At 37.1% G+C, this 21,525-nt stretch overlaps 1 protein-coding gene across 1 annotated transcript in view; it reads right to left on the bottom strand.

Moving 5' to 3' along the window:
* Positions 1-1,534: 1,534 nt before the first annotated feature.
* Positions 1,535-21,525, bottom strand: part of FRMPD4 (FERM and PDZ domain containing 4) — a 305,963-nt gene continuing 285,972 nt past the window's right edge. Inside the window, 10 exon segments of the mRNA XM_062574603.1 lie at positions 1,535-3,292; positions 4,545-5,819; positions 6,167-7,228; positions 7,850-7,988; positions 11,317-11,499; positions 12,076-12,165; positions 14,507-14,633; positions 15,767-15,903; positions 16,614-16,733; positions 18,580-18,711. Of these exon segments, the coding sequence (XP_062430587.1) occupies positions 1,941-3,292; positions 4,545-5,819; positions 6,167-7,228; positions 7,850-7,988; positions 11,317-11,499; positions 12,076-12,165; positions 14,507-14,633; positions 15,767-15,903; positions 16,614-16,733; positions 18,580-18,711 (4,617 nt within the window). The 3' untranslated portion in view covers positions 1,535-1,940.

The following is a 21,525-nucleotide window of genomic DNA, read 5'->3' on the forward strand; positions in this document are numbered from 1 at the left end:
CAACCTAGAAAATGCCACATCCCTATAATCGACATTGATGTTTAGTTGTGACACTTCTAAATCTGTTTCTGAAATTTAGTATTTCCAAATCCCTGATGAAACTTTTACAAAACTCACAAAGAAGTAAAGGAATATGCACCAATACAGTAATTCATTGATTTTTTTCCCCCAATACAAAATACTCAGATACTACAGAAAGAATTTCAGTCATGCACACAGCAAAGAGCAGCACAGTGAGCCCCACTCTCAGGGTGCCAGGACAAGAGTGCTGAATATGCATAGAGCACTATGTGGGAGCAGGCTGTTGTCACCCCCCACCCAAATAATTCAATCTGCAGCCTACCTCTAAGCTGCCCTCAGGAATGGGTCTACATGTTAATGACCTGGTCTAGGAAAACAGATTCTGTTCCTACAGACAGCAAATGGAGCTTCTGATACTGAGTTTCTGGAGATGCTTCTCTGCAGTCAATGTCTTGATTTCACAATAAATTTCGCACTATGTAACAAAATATTTCCTTAACAAAAGCTTTAATTTTGTTGTTTTACTCTTTCTAGTTTAGCAGAGAAAGCTTCTCTGGATAAGTTGAGTGGATAAGTTTTCAAAACTGAGTGTTATACTCTTTACGTATGACATTACAGAAAACAGATGAAAATTACCTACGTCAGTTTGGAGGATGGTATTCAAGTGTGTCTTCACTTTTGCTGTTCTTGAATAACTCAGAAGTTTGAAAGATGCCCTTGTTAAAGCCTATTTCTCACGTGAAACTGAGAGCTTTTGCTTTGGCTGTCTCTCAAATACAAGGCCACAAAATGTTTTTCAGAAAGGTTCAGACAGGGTAGATTATTCACAAACTGCTTTGTTGTTACTTACAGAAGTACTGTCTCTGGCTGGAAACATTTCAGAGATATTTATTGTATTCTGAAAACTTCATTTTATTTCTAACTTATTTACAGTTAAACATTCAGAATCGTAAAATATGAAGTATAAAATATTTAACAAAATAGTTGCAGTTCATGTTGTTCAGATGCACCATAAATATATGATGAAACAGTAAACAGCATAGGAATTTCCTGATGGTCCTCCCTCTCGTTTAACAAAGCAAGGAGTTTGCAGACCTGCCCTATACATTCTCATCTGACCTGTATGCCATCGACCTTTCCTTACAGAAAGAATATCGTCACTCCGGTTTTTATGTCTTCACTCGGTCTCCCATAGTTACCATTACTGTCTGAAATGCAACATTGTAACATTCAATACCTCAGATACTCTCTGAAGTTGGTATTTTCAATACTTTTTTTTTTTTTTTTTTTTTTTTTTTTTTTTTTTTTTTAAGAGAACTTCCTAGAAAAGAAGAATCAGGTAATTCAGGCAATATGAACAAAAGAGTCATTTATTATATATATATATTCTCTAGTAAGTTATAATAGTCTCTTGGATTTTAAATGTCTTTTTACTATTTTCAATGCTTAAAAATTATATTTTTAAAACATTAAATATTGTGTTATATACATTATGATTTTATTTCCTATTTCTAAACATGGAGCATTCTCCAAGGGAAAACTTGGATGAAACTGAAAACAACTCCTTTGACATAACAGGCTTTAAAAGTTCACTTCATACAACCATAAATTTGACTATATGAAAAATAGCCAAACATTAATTTGCTCCTCTATGGGTTTTTTGTTTGTTTGTTTCTCTGCTGCTGGGGAGAGGGTTTTTTTGGCTTTTGTTTTTGTATAAACAGAAGGACAGATCTGGTCAGTATTTTTATCAGTGTTCAGTACTTTAACTTCTTTTTTTTAATCTCATACCTATTTTATATAAAATAACAAAATATACAGAGAGAGCTGAGTTTGTTACATTAGTTCATACACATACAGTAAATAAAAGTTTTTATGTATGGCTTTGCAAAGGTAGATTATGAAGTGACTTTTGTATTTTATTTGTTTAAAAGCATTTTAAGAGAACGTGTTAGTGTGCTTACAATAGCGGCCATGGTAGTCGAATGTCGAGCCAAGAGTTTAATGCTAGGGTCACTGGAGGTCTTGCCTGACACTGCTTCTGCAGCTTTCAGAAGACAAATGTAGTTTATTACAACCTCATCTATCTTAGCTATAATTTCCTGCTGCTGTGTTTCAGAGTTCATAACTTTAACTAAACGCATGCAGGCTTCTGTTAAGCAACAGAGTACTTGAAAGCTGGAAGTCATAGCTAAAAGCATTTCCTCAGGGCTTTTATCAGCCATGGCCATTTTCCTGCAGGCACTTCCCAACTGTCTCGATTCCATAGATAACAGTTGTTTGTACTTAGAAAGTTTAAGGTCATATGTTTCTGGATGTAAATCTTCTCTCTTGCCCATACTTGCTCGGACCAGTGAGAGTAGCTCATTGGCATCCTTTTGTGCTGCAATAAATCCATCAGGCATTGCATATATCTTCTCTTTCATTGCATTTATTCTTGTGATTCGTGCATCAAATGCCACGTCGTTGAGATTCACATCAATTTGGCCACCCTGGACATCAGCACTGCTCTTCTCATGTGCATTAATTACCTCATCTTGCAGGGGCTCAACAGCTTTGGGGCACTCCAAGACTTCCTGCTCATTTTCGGTGGAAAAAGATTGGCCAAATGGTTCTGTGAGCTCACATGAGACCTGTGGTTCGAAGAGACATGAAAACTGATTGCTGTCTCCGTCATCTTCATCATCATTGTCATCGTTTCCTCTGCTTAGGAAACAGTAGCTGAAGGGGCCACGACACCTCCAGGTGCTGGTATCCAGCTTTCGCAATGGCAACGTCCGATACTGCTTGGAGTCCTTCTGACTGGTGCTTGTGCCTGTACATCTCTTACTGTCCTTCCTATCAGTGCTGACATACACACAACTCTGGGAATAACTTTTTGACAGCTTTTTGCCCAGGGGAAGTTCCACCCTTCTCTCTGATTTGGGTTCCTCTCTTTGGGTGATATCGAGACATTTCAAGCTGACTGCAGCTGCCTTCTTTTCAAGCAACATCTCGATGCCTGCAGATCCTCCAACGCTGCTGCTGCTGCGCCTCAGCACTTTCCTGTTGTGCGGCATCCTGAGGCTTCCTCCTATCATGTCATATGGCCGTAAACTAACTGTTGCCCCACAAGCCTGATTTACTTTGGGAGTGTCACAAGAGTCTTGATTTTGACTTGGCACCTTTGATTCTGATAGCATGGATGATAGCATGATGGAGTCAGCTAGAGGCTGTCTAGGAAAAGCTGTAGGAATGCCTCCTTGTCTTCCCTTTTCAGGCTCTGTGAAAGCTACACTAGGGGTAGTAGAAGAGCAGACAGAATAATTAAGCATCACCCCGATAACATTCAGAAACTGAACTTTTAAATATCTTTAATGCTCAGGCCAAATGGATTCATGGTAATTTCCAATGGTCTCCATTCCGCATAATGTTTCACAAAAGAATCATTACTACTTGCTTATGTCTTTTGCATTTCATTAAGATGCCTTTTAAAATCCATCAACAAATTATAACTTATGAATAGTTAGCTGTTCCTTCTCTTACAATACACTCATTTAAAAAGAAAGGAAGTACAAAGACATCTACTTGGAGGATTCCTACTATATAATTAGAGGAATATTTTCAGATTAAAAATTCTTTATGTAACTATACCTGAGAACATACAGAAAACTGCACTCATGGTAATTTCTGTTCTGGTTATGTGTTTCTTTGGCAGAGAAAATACATTCTCATGCAAGCTCATTTTTGCTCCTACTCCACTCTACTTTTTGATTTTCATGCATTCATGCACTACTGGTACATGTGGATTGCAATCCAGGAAAAAGGGAAATGTTTAAAACCCAACTGAAAGCATTCCCAATGCTATCTCTGAAAAACTGTACACTTTTTAATAACATTAATTTCATAAAATCTCTGAAAGCTGGGAACTTAAAATGTAGTAATGGTTCTGGATGTAGTTATTCTTTAAGGAAACATCTACAATCAGATGCCAAAGTAAACACATGCTTAACAAGATAGTGACAGATTCTCGTCCTTACAGTTAGTGACTTTTATTCACACTGGCATGTTTTTGTCAGCCTACTAAAATATCATATAATATACACAATAAATGAATCACAGGTTTTTCTCTGCTACATTGATATAGCTTCTGAAGTCATCTTACAATCTGACAAGTATCCAGGAACTCAAACAGAACATACTAGATGAATTTTGGAGACGATTCCAAAGAATACTTTCTCCTAAAGGCCTCTCCATCAATGTCCCCAAAATAGTAAATCTAAAATGTGCAGAAAATATGTTTAAAATTCATTTTTTAATTGTAATGAGAGATTTTTAAAAAATTAATCTTTGTAAGCAGCCCATCAGAACAACTCAATACCTTATAACTAAAATGAATAGAAGCATCGAAAGCCTGATTTGACTACTTGCTGTAGTTTGTTGCTATATTTTCAGATAAAGATAATGCAAATATGATACTTAGTTCTCAATCTTAACATGCAGCTTTAAAAGTAAACAAAACAAATCCTTTATTACTGCTGTACCTGTAGTTTCTTTTATCTTGGGGATCCGATGACATCCTTCTCTCAAAGTGCCAAACAGTGGTTCAGCATTAATTGCTGAATGCACGACAGGCACTGTCATTCTGTGACACACAGCTTCAGGCTGCTGATGCAGGTCCTTGTACATTGTTCCATGGTTTGGAAGAATGGCAGCTCTTTCATCTGCTGGAATATAGGCAATACCCTTCACTGATGAGTCAGAGATAATGTGCTTAACATCAGAGGTACAAAGAGGAGATTCAACTGGGGTAGCACATGTGCTACTGCCTGTGCTGCATCCTGCATCCACTGAAGAGCACTGAGAGCTTTGCAGTGAGAAATGGCCTTCACTTTGCAAAGATGACATGCGCTTAGCCAAATGATATTCACAAAGTCTAGCTACGCTCTGCTCAGCTTCTGGAAGCTTTGAAGGATGGTCATCTGCAGATAAATCAGTATCTTCCATGTCATTTAGGTCTTTGGCTGAAGACACAGGAGTCATATCTGACATAAAAGTTTCACCTTGGCTAAGCCCTGAGGTATCATCCTGATCCACCTCAGGATCCACTACATCCTTACAGTCAGTTTCTGTTTTACCAAGGACAGGAACTCTTGGAAAAGTCTTCCCATTGACTGTTTCGGGGCTTGGCTTCTCTGCTGCCCCATCATCAGTAGCAGCATACCATCTTTGGCGAAAGGCAGTTCTCTCCACATTGAAAGTGCTTATGCGTTGAGTGTCTCTTGCTGAAAGAGTTCCAAATTTAAGTTTTAGATCTTCATCAGTCTCTGCTTTTTTAGTTCCCTGTTGCTTTTTCACAGTAGCACTGCCATCAGAGGGTGCTTTTACTTCACTGTCAGTCATCTTATTTTTCCTTTTACTAGTGCAAGAATATACCAAGGATCCCATGTGCAATTTGCTAAAATAATCAGTGACAGATTTTGTTTCCATGGTCTCTGGCTCCATTTCCATGTTATCTGAATGAAGAATCTGCTTTGAAGGCACAACTTTTGATTGTATTTCTGCAGCCTGACGACCAGCCAAAGGCTGTGAGGACTTCATGCCTGGGCCTCCGGTCTGACTCTTAGCAATGGGAAATTCAGTCTGCTCTTCCACAAGGGGTTGGTAGCCTTCACTTGTGGTCAAAAACATACGTGCAGTGTTTTCTGATTGTTTCTGTGCTGCGGCTAGTTCAGAACTTTCAGTCATTTCAGAGGAATTTGTTTCATTGCCAGAATCTGAAGATGACTCAGGGCTATATGCTCGCAAGATAGCTACACCTGCAAGCCACAAAAAATAAGAGTCAATTAATGACAGCAGCTGAAGTACCTACATAAGTGACAAGCAAATGAGGTGCGTTAGATACAAAAATATGCTGGGTAAGAATACTCTGACTTTATTGCACAGTTCCCGGGACAGGTAACTTAGTAACACAATGGTAGTTCCACTATATAATATGGAATATGATGTATGTAAAATGATGGCAAAAAAAAGGAAAACCAAAAAAAAAAAAAAAAAAAAAAAAAAAGAAAAAGAAAAAAAACCCTCAGGAAATGAAGTATTTCCAAAGCTAAATGGATGAAATGGAATGATTTTCAATGAATAAATGTAACTATGGTGAAAGAACCTGAATTGTCATTCATCTGCTGTTCCTCTGAAGCAGCCAAAGCTTCTAGTGCTTGAAGTGTAGAGACTACAGCATCATCTAGCCCCTTTTCACACTTTCCCTCTGCATTAGTAGGGACAGCATCGATAAGCGACACTGGAATGTCATCATTGCCTAGATTACTAGATTGCTCCTTGTCTTCTCTAGGCTGAGTTGCTTGATTCTGTGAGTCTTCCTCATCTGAACTGTCCCTGAAGCCAGGTGGAGGAGCAGCAATGGCCATATTTAGGGTATGCAATAAGAAATCATCTTCATTATCATCACCTTCTGGAGGTGGAAGTGAAGTCAAATCAATAATGTCATCACTAGACCCAGAAAGGTTGAGAAGAGCTGGCCTATTGATTTCTCCTACCATAATGTCTTCTTCACAGCTTACTTCATCTTCATCTTCAGCATCATCTGTGTTTTCTGCATAACAAATATCATGTAATAAAGGCTCTTCTATCCCTTCTGCAGCTCCAAATATTTTACTTTCATTTATAGTTGCGTAAACAGAATTTGCAGCAAACTGAATGCTTTCAGCATCTGGTGACAATTCCAGGCCTTTAAGGTCATTGGCATTACTAATATAAATGGCTCTTTGTTTTTCTAGTACTTCTGGACTTTCATCCAAAAGCCTTTCATAGCCAAGAGTTTGTGGATTGATACCATCCAAGTTGTGATCTCCAAATATAAAGGAAACTTTTGCTCCCCTAGGGGAATCCTGTGCTTTCTTGCTAGATTCCAATCCTGAAAGTGACAGCAGTGAAGACTGATTAAAATTTCTATTTTCTTCTGCTTCAGTGGAGTCACTTTGCTTCACCAGATGCGGATCAAATCCACCTGAATTATAAGTATTTTCTATGTATAGATGTCTATGTTCCTTTTGACATAACAGACTTTCAGAAACATCTATAGTCTTCTGTTTTGGATCACCAAAGGATATTTGAGTCTCTTGATCTCCTTCAGCCAGGAATGTGGTAGTTCTTGGTACACAGTTCCACTCAGAAGCAAGGAGACTATGCTTCCCTCTATTTTCAGTTCCTATAGGGTGGTGAAATAAAAGTAACATTGTGAAATCACAGAGCAAATGCATGCAAAACAATAACTTGTTAATGGTGAGCAGTAAGCATTTTAAATAAAACAGCTGAGCCATCAAACACCTCAAAAACACTTTCCAAATCACCTCTACTCTAAGCTAAATAGTTGTTGGTTTAACGACCTGAAGTTTAACTGGTACTTTTATACTGCAGTACAAAACTAAACTACAGCTAGCTACAAACAGTATTCCAGGAACAGTAACACAAAACCAAATCCCCAACCATTTCCCTCAACACCATTTGTATTCTTAAAAAAGATAAATGTATATAAAGTAATAACACTCATAGATAAATAAATTACCATGCAGTTGTTGCACTATGTTACGAAAAAAATCATGTTCTGTTTTACTTGTCAACTAAGATGCTATCAAAAGCTGAATATTAGAACATCATAAAGCTGAAATGGTATACTGTAGTGCTGGGTCTGACCCAGCAAACAAATCTCATTTGGAGTAGCCTTGTATTTATATGGAGTTCCACTGGCTTCAGCTGGATATTCTCTGTGGCAGAAGCAGAATTCTGCTTTATTCACGTGACCACCGTTAACATACTGTCCAATGAATACCTGTATCTCGGCTCCCTGCATTTTTCTTGTTGGCCATGTTAAATATCGAGCGCCTTGAGTCAACCAGCAGTCTATAGTATCCAGCTGCTAGGCAAGCAAGATTCATTGCGTCTGATGACTCCATCAGTAGAATAATAGGCTAAGAAGAATATAATTGAGTCTTGGTTAAGGCTGTTCTTTCTCCACCAGTTTACCTGCTGAAAATACTACTACATAGAAGCAAAAGGAATTACATCACAAAAGCCACATTGAAAAATATACAAGTGAACTTACTTTCCTCACTTCCAATATGAAACAATATCAAGCATTTAGAAAAGATTGGAGTTGTAGTAAGGTATATGCCTAGCTGGACAATTTTAACAGCTGATCTTGCTCTGTTTCTGAACGAAGAGCTAACCATTTTAAGACTCTCCATCTTTTTCTTGTACAGATATATTTCTCTCACCAAAGCACTGTTTGTTGCTATTTTTAAACTGCCAGGGCTAAGAACCTGGTTCATCAGGAGCTGGAGTATTACTGTAGTATGAGAATCACTGCAGCTTGCCAGAAAATCAGGTGCCATAAGCACGTGTAAAGAAACCAAACAGGAAGAGCAGTCAAAGAGATGGGGAAAGGGAAGAACGAAAAGACACGGCAGTGAGGTTAAAGTTATCATTACAAGGCAGCAGCAGTGAAAAATCAAAATGAAAATTGAAGAGTGTTTATGGCCTGGCATTATTAAAGAGACAAATGATGAAAAAGAAGCAGACAAACAAACAAAGATGAAGAGAACACAGACAAAAAGAGCCTCAGAGGAAGATCAGCAAAATTACAGCATGAACAAAGTAAAGTCCTTAAAAGATAGACATCGGCCTGAGTTAAAAAAATAATAGTTGAACCTATGCAGAAAAGTGAGAGACCATAGAGCTTTGAAAGATTATAGCTACCAGGCTAGACAACATTGAATGTGAGGATCCATGTGAGACGCACTTTATTTAATTTCCTTTTCTTTCACCATAATACATAAATTTCTTTGCCTAAACTTTTTTTGTTCATGTCTCTGTAGCTTTTAATACCAAAAGCTGCTATTCTCAAATACATCTTAGGACAGCCAGCCTCTAGAATTCCTTAATAAGTAATAAAAATTACAAAGTCCTTATCATGATACATAGTTAGAATTATACCATAGACAATCTATTTTATTGCTCACACAAGATGTAGTGACATCTGCTTATCCTAATTATCTTAGTTTAACATAAAGACCACTGTCATAAGCCAAGTGCAGGGTACCTGCATAATTTCTTCCAGAGGGAGTATAATATGGAACGGGGATGGCTCTCCTTATTCAGCTTCTTACTAGTGAAAAGGCAACTGATGCCAATGGTGGTTGTGGTCAAAGAATAATTCAAGATCGCAGTTTACTACCAAACCCACAATAGGCCTGGTCATGTTTTAAATGCCTGTGCTGCAGGATCTTAGGCAAAATACTCTGAATGTTTTAAGAGCAGTTTTCAACAACATGCAAAAATTCTAAGTATTATTCTTTCTTTAAAGTATTTCATGCCAGCACAGTTTGATGTTCTGTTTAGTACATGCTTCTTTCAAACCATTCAACTATAAAAATTAACATAAATTATTAAACCTGTAACGGGCTAATTGATCTTTGTTCTTTCAAGTAACTACTAAAGACTAACATTTGAAATGCTATGTTGATCTCAAATTTTTTGCAAAGATTAATAGAAACAGATGATCTTCACAGAAATCTTAAATTGCTCAAAGCGGTGCTGTGAACTACTGCTCATTTGCTGAACAGTCCTGTGACAGATAAACCTTTATTGGCTGCTTCTCCAAAGTGATGTACGCTTGAGAAAGCATTGAAAAGAATCAAAAATAAAAGAGAAAAACAATTTATGTTTCTGAAGACCTTCAATTCCAAGGATTTTAAAATGCTTCATAAGTAGACTAAACATACCTCACAGTACTTAGTGACTTATTATTCCCATTTATTCATTAAGAAACAGACTTGTATTGACATATTCAGAATCTGGATATGTAAATCTGGCACCTCACAGTAATCCAAGATATAAAAGTGCCATCTGCTTGAGAATAACTACCTGTGTGTGCCCACATTTTCTCCACAGAAAACAATCACATTCCCTACTTGCTCGCTCCATAGAGAGATTTTTTTTATCAAATTCTATCCACATCCTCCTATCCCCGTTAGGCCAATTTCTCTGGGTTTAAGATTGCATGTGTTGAAAGGCATGGAGACAGGAATATATGTGGTCTGCAATAAGATAGTAATAATATTTTAAAATAAGATAGTATCATGGTAATATAAAATAGTGTGGCACACAGTATCGCCTTCAACATACAAGCAGATGGAAAGTATTTCATTTCTATATAATTTTCTCCATCAGTAAAAAGGGGAAAAAATTAGTTTTCTCTCAAGAGGGCTATGAGCTTAGCACAGTAACAGGTCTACAGTTGCTTGAGATCCTCAGATGTTGTTGTTGTTAAGGAAGGTGACAGGGATGCAGTATTCACTAGCTTGTAAATTTTTCTTAAATTGCTGTCAAAGAGTATCTAGATTAATTTATAGAGATGTTTTTCATTAACTTAAATATAGGCCAATAGTTCTAGGTCAATAAAGTTAAATAATTCAAAGCAAAAGCTTAGTAAATATTCCTTGTATATGTTTTACATGTATTTGGATAAGCAAATAGAACAGTTAGGCTGTATTTATTTTAGCAGATCCAAGTATAATGAGACATCTTCCTTCAATCTCTAATTATCAGGATTAATTCTCTAGCCTTTCACTTAAGGCTACAGGATCTAACAGGAAGCACACCAAGAAGAACCAGGACAATATAATAAACAAAACTTCACTCACTGCCACAAGATACCACAGAGGCAAAGAGGTAGGATTCAAGAGAAATTAAATGCTTATAGACAGAAGGAGAATATCCATGCATACATTACGTAGGGTAGAGAACTTAACTGGAGTTATAGGGATTTAAAAAAAAAATTTGCCTCTTTACAGGTTATTTCTTTGGTAATCACTATGTGGTTACTTGCCGTGTTACCAGTTGGATGTAGCTGGCAATTTTCTGACAGTATAATATAGTCTATAATATAGCTCAAAGAGTTTCAAAAGGACGTCAGCCTCATCATCTCCTCTTACCACCACAGACATCAAGAAACACAACAGCAAAGCTAGTCGCCCTAGGTCAGCCAACAGAAAAATCAGAAATAGAATACAAGTCCTGTATACCACCAGTCTTGTATACCTTAGGCTTCTCAAATGCCTAAGAAATACTTTGTATGCACTCTGACCCCAAAAGGGGTAAAAATGCACCTCTAGAATATCACTGGCATGAAAATCTTTGGAATAGTTAGTATACCTTGCTCAAAAACTCAAATAAAAATGACAAAAATGTTAACTTTGTCTTTGACATTATGTGAGTATAAATCAACACCAAACTTACTTTTACATCTAAGACATGCAGCTCAACTCTAACACTGCTTTCATCTTCTGTAAACATCTCAATCCTGTTCACATGGCTGAAGTCTGCTAAGAGAGCCACCAGGTTTGTTTTGGTGTTTATCACATGGCTGATTCCGTATCGTGGCCCTACTAACAAAGTCACTTCTGAACGCTTTTCTCCCTGCTTCAGCATAAAAAGAAAAAAACAAAAGTAAAAACATGATAGGCACTGCATAGGAATAACAATTGCTACTGCCCTTCTTCATTTTCATGAGGCTTCATATTCATATTTCTACATTAAAGATTACTACATGTTTTGTAAGAAGATCAAATACACAAGAGTATACATAATTAAATATAGAAAGTAAAAGAATCTGCTCTTGGATATTGGCTGTACTGTAGTTTTTAGATGGATGAATGGTTGGATGTATAAAGGCTGCTTCTGTTAAAAGAAAATCTTTGTCATCAAGAATTGCCCAGGTTAATAATTTTAGTATTTTATAGTTAATTGGATGGCAGTATTTGCTGAATAGATGCTGCTTATCTCCACATCCCCAGTCAAAGTACAAATTGTACAAGGAATCTTATTTTCAAGATGAAAAGAAAAAGAAGTGATTTAGTTCAGTTTAGCAACTATTTTTTCAGTGTATGAAGAGAACTTAAAAGCTTCTAAAGAAAATGTCATGGTTCAGCTTTTGCAGAAAGGCATTTAGAGAAAATAATCAAGAGAACAGAGTAAATATTTCAAGAGAAATATTACCACTAATGTTGCCTTGAAAACACGTCCTCCATATAATCGTAGATCACTGAGGAACTTGAGATAATGCACCTTGGCTTGCAGAGCGGAGAGCTGAGGAAACAGTAGCAGGGATAAGATGCAGTGGGGGAAAACAACACCTTATCAAATTCATAAGGAAAACATATTTATGTAGTGTAAGGTGAGTAGACTGCAATAAGAGTTCTTAAGAGCCTGAAACTAAATCATTAGATGCTTTAGTTCCAGAGGAGGAGAAACAGTTTCGTTCTTAACATTAAAATCTTATTTGTTTAGCTAAAATGCACTCAGGACTTCAGTATGGGCTGTGTCAAGGCACTGCAAAAACATTGTAACTGCTCCAATGAATGGAAAATATTAAACTACTCATATTAAACAATTGTTTATTGAGGGATTTAAAGAGTAGACAGCAGCTTTCCATTCATAATTACCAACATTTCTTTAACATTTTATGAACCAATACAGAACAAGAGAACAAAGAATTTGCATTTGTCAGCTATGTGTATTTCATCTTGCTAGGTACTTGTGGCGTATTATTCCACCTCATTACTGTATTTTTCATTTCTCTAAATAAAACTTTTCCACTATACTTAAGAGAGAATTAAATCTGAAAGCCAAATACAGTATACGAATACATATGATCATATCATGCAATACTTGCCATAATTTATCTCCTTTTTCTCCTCCTAGTTTAAATCACCTACTTAAAAAGCAAGAACTGCAAAATATTTTATCATACTGAATGGAAACAAACAAACAGTTCATTTCAGCCAAACAGTTTGGATACAAAACTTTTACCTCACTGGGCTAAACCTTTAAATGTTGACTTTGAAACAATTTGACAAATCAAGCTCATCTCATTTGCTATTTTCTCTCCAGCCACTAGATTTCAAGTCTAAAAATTTATTTGGTCTTGAACAGCATTTTAAGAGCTGATAAATTTAGGTTCTTCTAGACTCCAAGAAAGAAATGAATCCAAAGGAGAGAGCCTATGGAGGATGCCTTGCCTAGCCCTTCAGTAGGTGTCCAGCTGGCGCAGAAATTCGTAAGGGTTGTAAAAAAGGAGAATCCTAAGAATGACAGACTTTTCCTTCATGTTGAGGAGAAAATAAGACTCTAAAAGGAAACTGGTTCCCAGATTAATACCTGCAAGTGAACTAGAAGGCAATGGTGAGACCAGATGCTTTGTTTCTGAGGCCTACGTGCTAAGAAGGCAGGTAGACACATGATGGATTTCAAAAGCTCAAATCAAAAAGAAGAAAACAAAAATAACAAAGTGTGCTGCAGGAAGAGATTGTTGCAATCTCTAGTCTAACCAAGAATCAATACTGTATGCCACTGGCATCCATTTAGAAAATAAAACCAAACTTATACTGCCAGAATAAACAGTAAGTAATTGACATTATTCAGCTTTAGCTTCAACAGTACAGGAGACAAGCGTCGTTTCGGTCAAAAAGGTGGCCTTCGTTCCCTAGACACACAGATCTGTGCTCCCAGGCAGAGATGATCAGAAACTCACCAACTCTGAGCAAGTTTTCTGCTGATCACAGTGAACCTTAGATTGGGCACTACACATTTTGAGGGGTTGCCATTCAGCAAGAGAGTGGCGTGGAGCAGGATTCGGTTCATTTTATGTTCCTGCTAGTCATTCTAGGTTCTTTTTATAGCCAAAGGAGAGAAACAGGCGTTTCTACGACAAAGTCAGATGACCTATTTTTGGTGCCTAATGTGGGATAGGATGATTTGCCCCCTCAAAGTGCCTGTTTCTCTCCACTGACTGCAAAGAGAGTCTAGGTGGCTTGCAAAAAGGAATTTCAATATGGTGTCTAAAACCAGCCTCAGCTGTACATATGGAACCAAGGCATTTCTCAGAGATGCTGTCTTCTACATCTTCTTCCAGCTGAAGTGAAAGCTTAGTGTTAAGAAAATCATTTTACAACAACAAGGAAGGTTAATTACTGTAACAAACACCATCTATCCTGTTAGGTCTTGGCCAGCAAAAGGTGTCTACCTACAAAATAACTGAAAACAATCCTAAAAAATACCACTTATGTTACACCCATATATCCATGTGGCTCAGATCAGAGCATCAGAGAGAGAACGATAACTTTCCTACCAAGTCTCTCATTAATAGGAAGCACTAAATGAATTTAAAAAGTATAATCTTTATCGTAAGTGGAGTGTTAATAACCAATTTTCTGTCATTCTCTAGATAAGATGGTTTAGTTGGGGTATAATTAATTTTTTTAATTGTTCTTGGCTACGTCATAATGGGCACCAAATGTTAAGTTGTCTACATTCTCCAAAAATATAATGGCTAGATGTTTTTCCAAAGGACTAATTTTAAATGTTTCCCATGCATACCACCCTCTCTGGTCTTTAAAACATATTTTCCATTAAGATGCAAATGTAATACCTTTTTACCCGGAGGAACTAGGTTTTGATTTGCTTTGACAAGGTGTGAAAGTGCTTTCTTTATGTTCTTTTCTTTCATGCTTTGCAGCACAGCAGATGGAAGAAAAGTCTCTAATCCCCATTCTTTTCTGCAATAAAAGGCATGTATTTAATTTCACATTCCTGTGATGATTATTTATCTAAAGACTACAGTGGCCATGATGCCAAGTGAATGAACTCCTGAAAGCACAAGGAGAGTTGATGAAGTCCAGTGTTTTGCAATAATGCAATATTTTCCATACTCAAAATACACATTTGTTATAAAGAAGATGCTTTAAAATATATTATCCCTCTTCTCTCCCAATCCTATCACTCAGAAAGAAGTTTAAAGTTTGCCTGTTTAAAATCTAGGCTTTATTGTTAAGCACCACTTAATTATCAAATACATAAGTACCATTACAAAATTAAAATTGCAGAAGATCTAACAGAATAATGCCAGACTTCATTTAATTTTCTAGTTTCTTAGAGCAAACCAAACATAGTCTTTGTCACTTGCGTTTCATTTTGCTCCTCAGAAGCAACCAGTCCCCCCCTTTTAACCCAAATTGCTTCTGCTTTAAGCATCCCTTTTGACAGAAGACTGACTCGTCAGTAATAAGTAATTATTTCTGCTGATTCATTAGTAGGAAACAATATAACATGATCCTCAGAAAAGTGGATGAACTAAAGACTGAACTAAAGAACTAAAGCACTAAGTAATAATGAAAAGGTATTTTTAAAAATCCAAGCAGATATACACAGTTTCATTTTGGAAATTTTCCTTTCCTTTGTAATTACATATATTTACCCTTTAGGCTCTTCTGCACAGTTATAAGGAAAACATAAAACAAGTGATTACTGGATATTTCTGTATCTAAGAAATCTTCTTTGATAAAGATGGAAGACCTGTGGTCTTCTAAGCCAAAAAATAATCTGAATCATACTACAACCATCTCTGTACTAAAACTTTAAGCTTTAGACCATTTAAACTTAGATATGACTAATAAATTCTTGAAAGCAAGTGGGTTAATCTTATTTACACTTACAGGCTATTTCACATGCCTACTCAGATGGCCAAAGGTCCATACTTACAGCTCTTAACACACCTGAATCACTGCCAGTGACAAAGACAGAACATAAATTCGTTGCATATGTGTAGATACATTAAGGAACCAACCTTAGAGTATCTATACGTTACTCCTAAAGCTTCACTTCTAAGGAACATACTTTATTCTCAACTTACTCTATATATTTGAGGGAGATTTTCTGAGTTTGCTTGGTGGTCACAGTTGCAATATACATTTGTAATGCAGCCAACCGCAGGGCAATGTCGTATTTCAGTTCTGGTCCAAATCTTTCCTGAACCACATCGTTACAGCTCTGCCAAAGAACCAGTAGAGGGAGCATCAAGTTCAAAAATCTTGCACTAAAAATACATTATAATCCATTATTTAAAGGAACATGAAAAGTAACCCCAAACCCTAAACAGCAGGACCATGCTGAAGTTAAGACTGCAGTTCTCAGAGATGTCAGATGCTCACAGGAGATGGGTATGTCTGAGGAACACAAGAACCTCTGCTAAGGGGCAGAAGGCATGAACATTTTGATCCAAGCTTTCGCTCTCTTCATCCTTCCTGAGAACAGTAATCGTCTTTCACAGTGACTGTTGGGAGGGTGTTAGAGTATCTGGATTCAGGATAGTAAGATTCTGCCTGCTCAAACATCCAGGAAAAAAGAGAACTACATTGCTTGTACACCAGCTTTCTCATCCATTTTACTAGAAGTTCCTTCTCAGACATCATTTCTGCCTGATATTATAACACCAGAAATAAGTAATAGTAATTATTTTGACTTTACTCTCTTTGAAAGCCAAATGTATTTTGGAAAGATATCAAAGCATTGCTATGGAAAACAGGGAACTTCCCTGATAATAAAGATCTGCAGATTCCCCAAGTTTTATACAGCAGAAACAAAAATGAGGACTTACTACAGCCACATTCTTCTACGTGAAGACAGATATCTATATATACACTCAGCACAATGATCTTTTTATTACCCTTTATTAGCATAATGGCTGCACTTTCACTCACCTGTACATAGAGATATTCAAAAGCAACTGGATCTCTTCTTAAAAGATCAATGGGATCCTTTGGGACAAAGCTAATCCTGAAAAGACATCTCATCTTATGGGAGCTTGGCCTCTGGGTCACCTAGGATCGTACAATAATCACATCAGAGCTTTGCCATACTGTAACACAATCTGTACCTTTAAACTTTCTGACCCTGTCCAGAGGCACTGATAGCAAGGGAAACAATTCTGTCCAACAGAGCTTTCCAGTGGGCACTTCATTAAGAATTACACATAAAAACCCCATATATATACAACCTTGTGGAAAGAATTTAAGACATACGTAGCCAACACTGCCCAACACAACTCATTCTCACTTAAAACCCGAACAAAAGAACAGATGGCATAGACCTTAATGAAAATGATCCAACAAATGAGGTGTACTTCAGCAGGATCAAGATTCTCATAAACTAGAAGGATGATAAGGTTTTTGGGGAGAGGTCACATTTTATTTCTCAGACTAAATGATAATGCAGGTGCTATTATTCTAACTCTTTCTTGACTGTATTTATCCATTAGGTAATTTGTGAGAAATTTTGTCTTTTCAGTTTTCCTGAGTTATTCTGAATTAAGATATTTTCTCCTAGACTTCTGACCAATACGAACCTCTCTCAGTGTTTTAAGGAATGAAAAAAAATTTCTCTGCTTGTTGGTCAGCAAAAATCTTGGTTAAAAATGTAATACAATAATCTGCGTATATTCACAGGGAACCGCCACATAGCTAATGAATAATTGGATGAAAGGGCAGCAATCCAGTAACACTATCATAAGTCATGGTCAGCAGCAACACTGTAATAGCAAATTAAAGTATTGCTGATTGTACAGGAACTTCAAGGAAGAAACCCTCAAAATTAATGTAGTTTATGCAGTTTATTTCATTAGACTAATGTAATTAGAGAGTTAGTGTACTCTATAATCAGTCTTTAACTTATAAAACTCTATGTTTTAAAATCTTCAATAAAGTGATAGTCTTGCACTCAAAATGTATGCTTATCCCACATCATCTCTGTCCTCCTTCCTAGGTATCTAGGCATACTCTGTATGCATAAATAAAAGCTCAGGATGGGATCTTCAAAAGCTTTCTGTGTTGGCTTATTCTGATCCTTTTAATTTCAATGGGAATTCTACCAATTACTTCAAAGAGAGTGAGCTAGGCCAGAATAGCCAGTATTGAGTACTTCTCAATACTGTACGTTCAATGCATAGCTTATAATCACAAGAAAAGAATGTTAAGATGCCAAAGTCAAATGTTCAAAAGTTGGAAAGTGCTAGAAAGACTGTTAGTTGATAAACCAAGTTCTTTCATACTGTTACACAGGCTCTAGTTACATGATCAAAGGAATTTTGACATTTAAATTTAATTATTGTTCTCCATCTCATCTAAGAATTCATTTCTCTTCTTTGGAAAAATTAGGCAAAATCTAAAAAATACTAACATTTTCCTATAATATATAAACATCATGGGAAATTTCAGGCTAAATAGTTTGTCATAATGATAAGCAGCTAAAATCAGGGTCCTCTGCCGGGAAGAGTGAAGAGACTTAACTCTAGTCAGAGCTGGCCTGTCAACAGCCTAATTCTCTTCCCGGATCTAAGGAAAAAGTCACAACAAACATTTTCTGGATCACAACTCATCATCACAGAAGTGACATAATGTCTCACTGAGACATTGCCATGCCACTGCCATGCCAAATTTGGCTTCATCAGAAAGAGTATCATTTCCTGTTATCCAGATACGCATTTGTATAATCAGATAGGAATCAAAGATCAAATTCTTACAATCACTTTTATGTATTGGTATTAAGTCTTTCATTCTCCATATCGAACAATAAATCTTGCAATTAACTCATTTAAGTAATTAAAAGGTTGGATAATTTACTGATTAATCAGTCTCATTAATATCTGTTTTCACATATCATTACACAAACCTGAGTTAGAGTCTCCTGTTCATGTAGCAAAAGGAGTTTCGCTCCAGATCCTTCAACCCTCTGCTCCAGCATCAGTGAAAAGTGTTCGATACACTTGATGGAAAGCTTTTCTTGGAGTGTTAAGATGACATCCTAATTAACAAAGGATTTATAAAATGCAACTAAATTCATGGAATACTTGGGAACCCAGTTCTTCCTTGCCACACACCCAGCGGAAAATGAGCACTTTTGTATTCAAGTATCTTTGAATTGGTATCAAACATGCATGTGAAAAATACATACATGCAACTACTGTGAACAGATGGTTCTCGGGGCAGTTTAACAAGCAAATTATACTGTGTGAGCCTTAAATCATACCCCTCCGTCCCTCTGAAAATGCAACCTATCCATCAGCAAGGCAGAGAGGGTCTTGCCTTTCCTCCCTCCACCTATTTCTAAGGGAGAGCCACCAAGCAGTAAGGACAAAGCCATTCCCAGATTAAGATGGGCCAAAAAAAAACAGATGGCCTTTATTCGTTTTTATGGCAAGTTTTTTTTAAAAGCATTCTTTGATCTTTTATTTAACACACTTGCATTTAAAATGCTGACAAAAAGTCAACAATTATGATACCTATGCCATGCAGCAACTCTAAATTCAAGGATTATTTTAATTTACACTATAAAGCCTATTTTAAAAGAATTTTAATTAGGCTTTTTTCCCGTTGGCTTATGTCTAAGGGTAATCAATTCAGAACAATTGTTTCTAAAATAACAGCTGAATAAATATCACAAAAACATTCAATCGATCCATAGTTTACTTTCATATACTGCTCTGTAAATATATATGTAGAGTATTAATATCATCTGACAATTATCTCTTGTTTTGTTGAATGTTGTAGGAGATAGAAATACATAACAACCCATCATTTAAAAACAGTATCACACTACGGTGAAAGATTAAAGCATTTCTATCTATCCAAGAGAATGTTATATACACATAAGGATCCAGATGGACAGTATTTACTAAGGAGATCATGATGAATAGTAATCCAAGTGTTTTAACATAAGTTAGGAAGATTAATTGAATGATTACAGTGTGTTTATGGAAAGTCAACATCAAATTGGTGGAAGGATGAAGGATGTGTAGGGGGATAAGGATAATTCTGTATGCTGTAAAAAAATAAAAGCATTAATGGATTGCAAGCAACCACTCTAAATAACGGAGGTTAATATTCCACTATTCTGGCTAATGGAGAATCTATTGCTTAAGCATTAAATCTACTTTTATTTATACTCCTAAACTATGTTCAAAGATATAACAGTATAACAGTATATAACAGTATAACAAGGTATAACAGTAACATGAAAAAACATGCTATTAAAAGGAATTTTTGAAGAGGAAGTAATAAGCACTATAAAAGGCACTATATGTTGCTAGCTATCTTGGACCTTTTAAATTTGCTGCTAAAATACATACACACTGTATTACCCAAACAGATTCATTTCTTGCTAACACAGAATCACAAAGTGACAGAGTAGCTGAGGTTGGAGGGCACCTCTGGTGATCATCTGGTCCAACCCCACTGCTTGAGGAAGGTCTGTTAGAGCAGGTTGTCCAGGGCTGTGTCCAGTTGGGTTTTGAGTATCTCAAAACATGGAGACTCAACAAGCTCTCTGGGAAACCTGTGCCAGTGATCAGCCCCTCACAGTGAAGACATGATTTCTTATGTTCAAGTGGACTTCCCTGTGTTTTGGTATGTGCCTGTTGCCTCTTCTACCACTGGGCACCATTGAGAAGAGTCTGGCCCCATCCTCTTTACATGGTCCTGTCAGATATTTATACATATTGAACCCTGCACCTTCTCTTCTCCAGGCAGAACAGTCCCAGCTCTCTCAGCCTTTCATGTAATTATAGAATGGTTGAGGTTGGAAAGGACGTCTGGAGATCATTTAATCCAAACCCCCTGCTCAAGCACGGTCACCTACAGCATATTAGATAGGATCACATCCAGGTGGGTTTTGAATATCTCCAGAGAAGGAGACTCCACAGCTTTTCTGGGCCACCTGTGCTGGTGCTCAGTCACCATCACAATAAATATTTTTTTCCTCAGGTTCAGTTGGAACTTCCAGTGTTTGTGTCCATTGCCTCTTGTCCCTTTACTGGGCACCACTGAGAAGAGTCTGGCTCCATCTCTCTACAGCTTCCCTTCAGATACTTATACACATTGATAAGATCCCCTCTCAGTCTTCTTTTCCCCAGGCTGAATAGTCCCACTTCTCTCAGCTTTTCCTCATATGAGATGCTCCAGTCCCTTCATCATCTTTGCGGCCCTTTTCCAGACTTGCTCCAGTAGGTCCATATCTCTTGTACTGGAGAGCCCAGACCTGCATGCAGCACTACAGATGCAGCCTCACCAGGGTTGAGGAGAAGGGAAGGATCCCCTCCCTCAGCCTCTTGGTAACGCTCTGTCTAAGGCAGGCCAGGATACTACTGGCTGTCTTTGGCATGATTTAGGAACCTAAATGGAACAGAATATCACAAACACCTCCCTAGTAGCCTTAGCAGTGGGTCAGAGCTTCACTGCTTTGTTTAACCTGTGTGAAATGTGTTAGGGAAAGTATAGAGGACAATACACTGAGATGAACAATTTACCACTGCCATCACCCTACAACATCCAGTTCAAGTTCACTGGATGACAAGATAGATGATACTTAACTAGCAACCAACATCTTCGTCTTCTTAGCTTCTTACTTTTGCTGACAAATCATGCTACCATTTGGCACCATATCAAAATGATAGGTCCATGCAATTTTAATTGTGCTCCAGGCACATTAAAATGATCACTCCTACTTTTTATTCATCCACAATACAATGTATGTTACCAGCAGAGAAACAGAATGGAACATTATTTCTCAACTAAGAATTCAGCCATAATCAAACACACTAGTCATTCTGATCCTTAAATG

Source organism: Rhea pennata, chromosome 1, assembly GCF_028389875.1.
Source record: "Rhea pennata isolate bPtePen1 chromosome 1, bPtePen1.pri, whole genome shotgun sequence".
NCBI classification, from domain to species: Eukaryota; Metazoa; Chordata; class Aves; order Rheiformes; family Rheidae; genus Rhea; species Rhea pennata.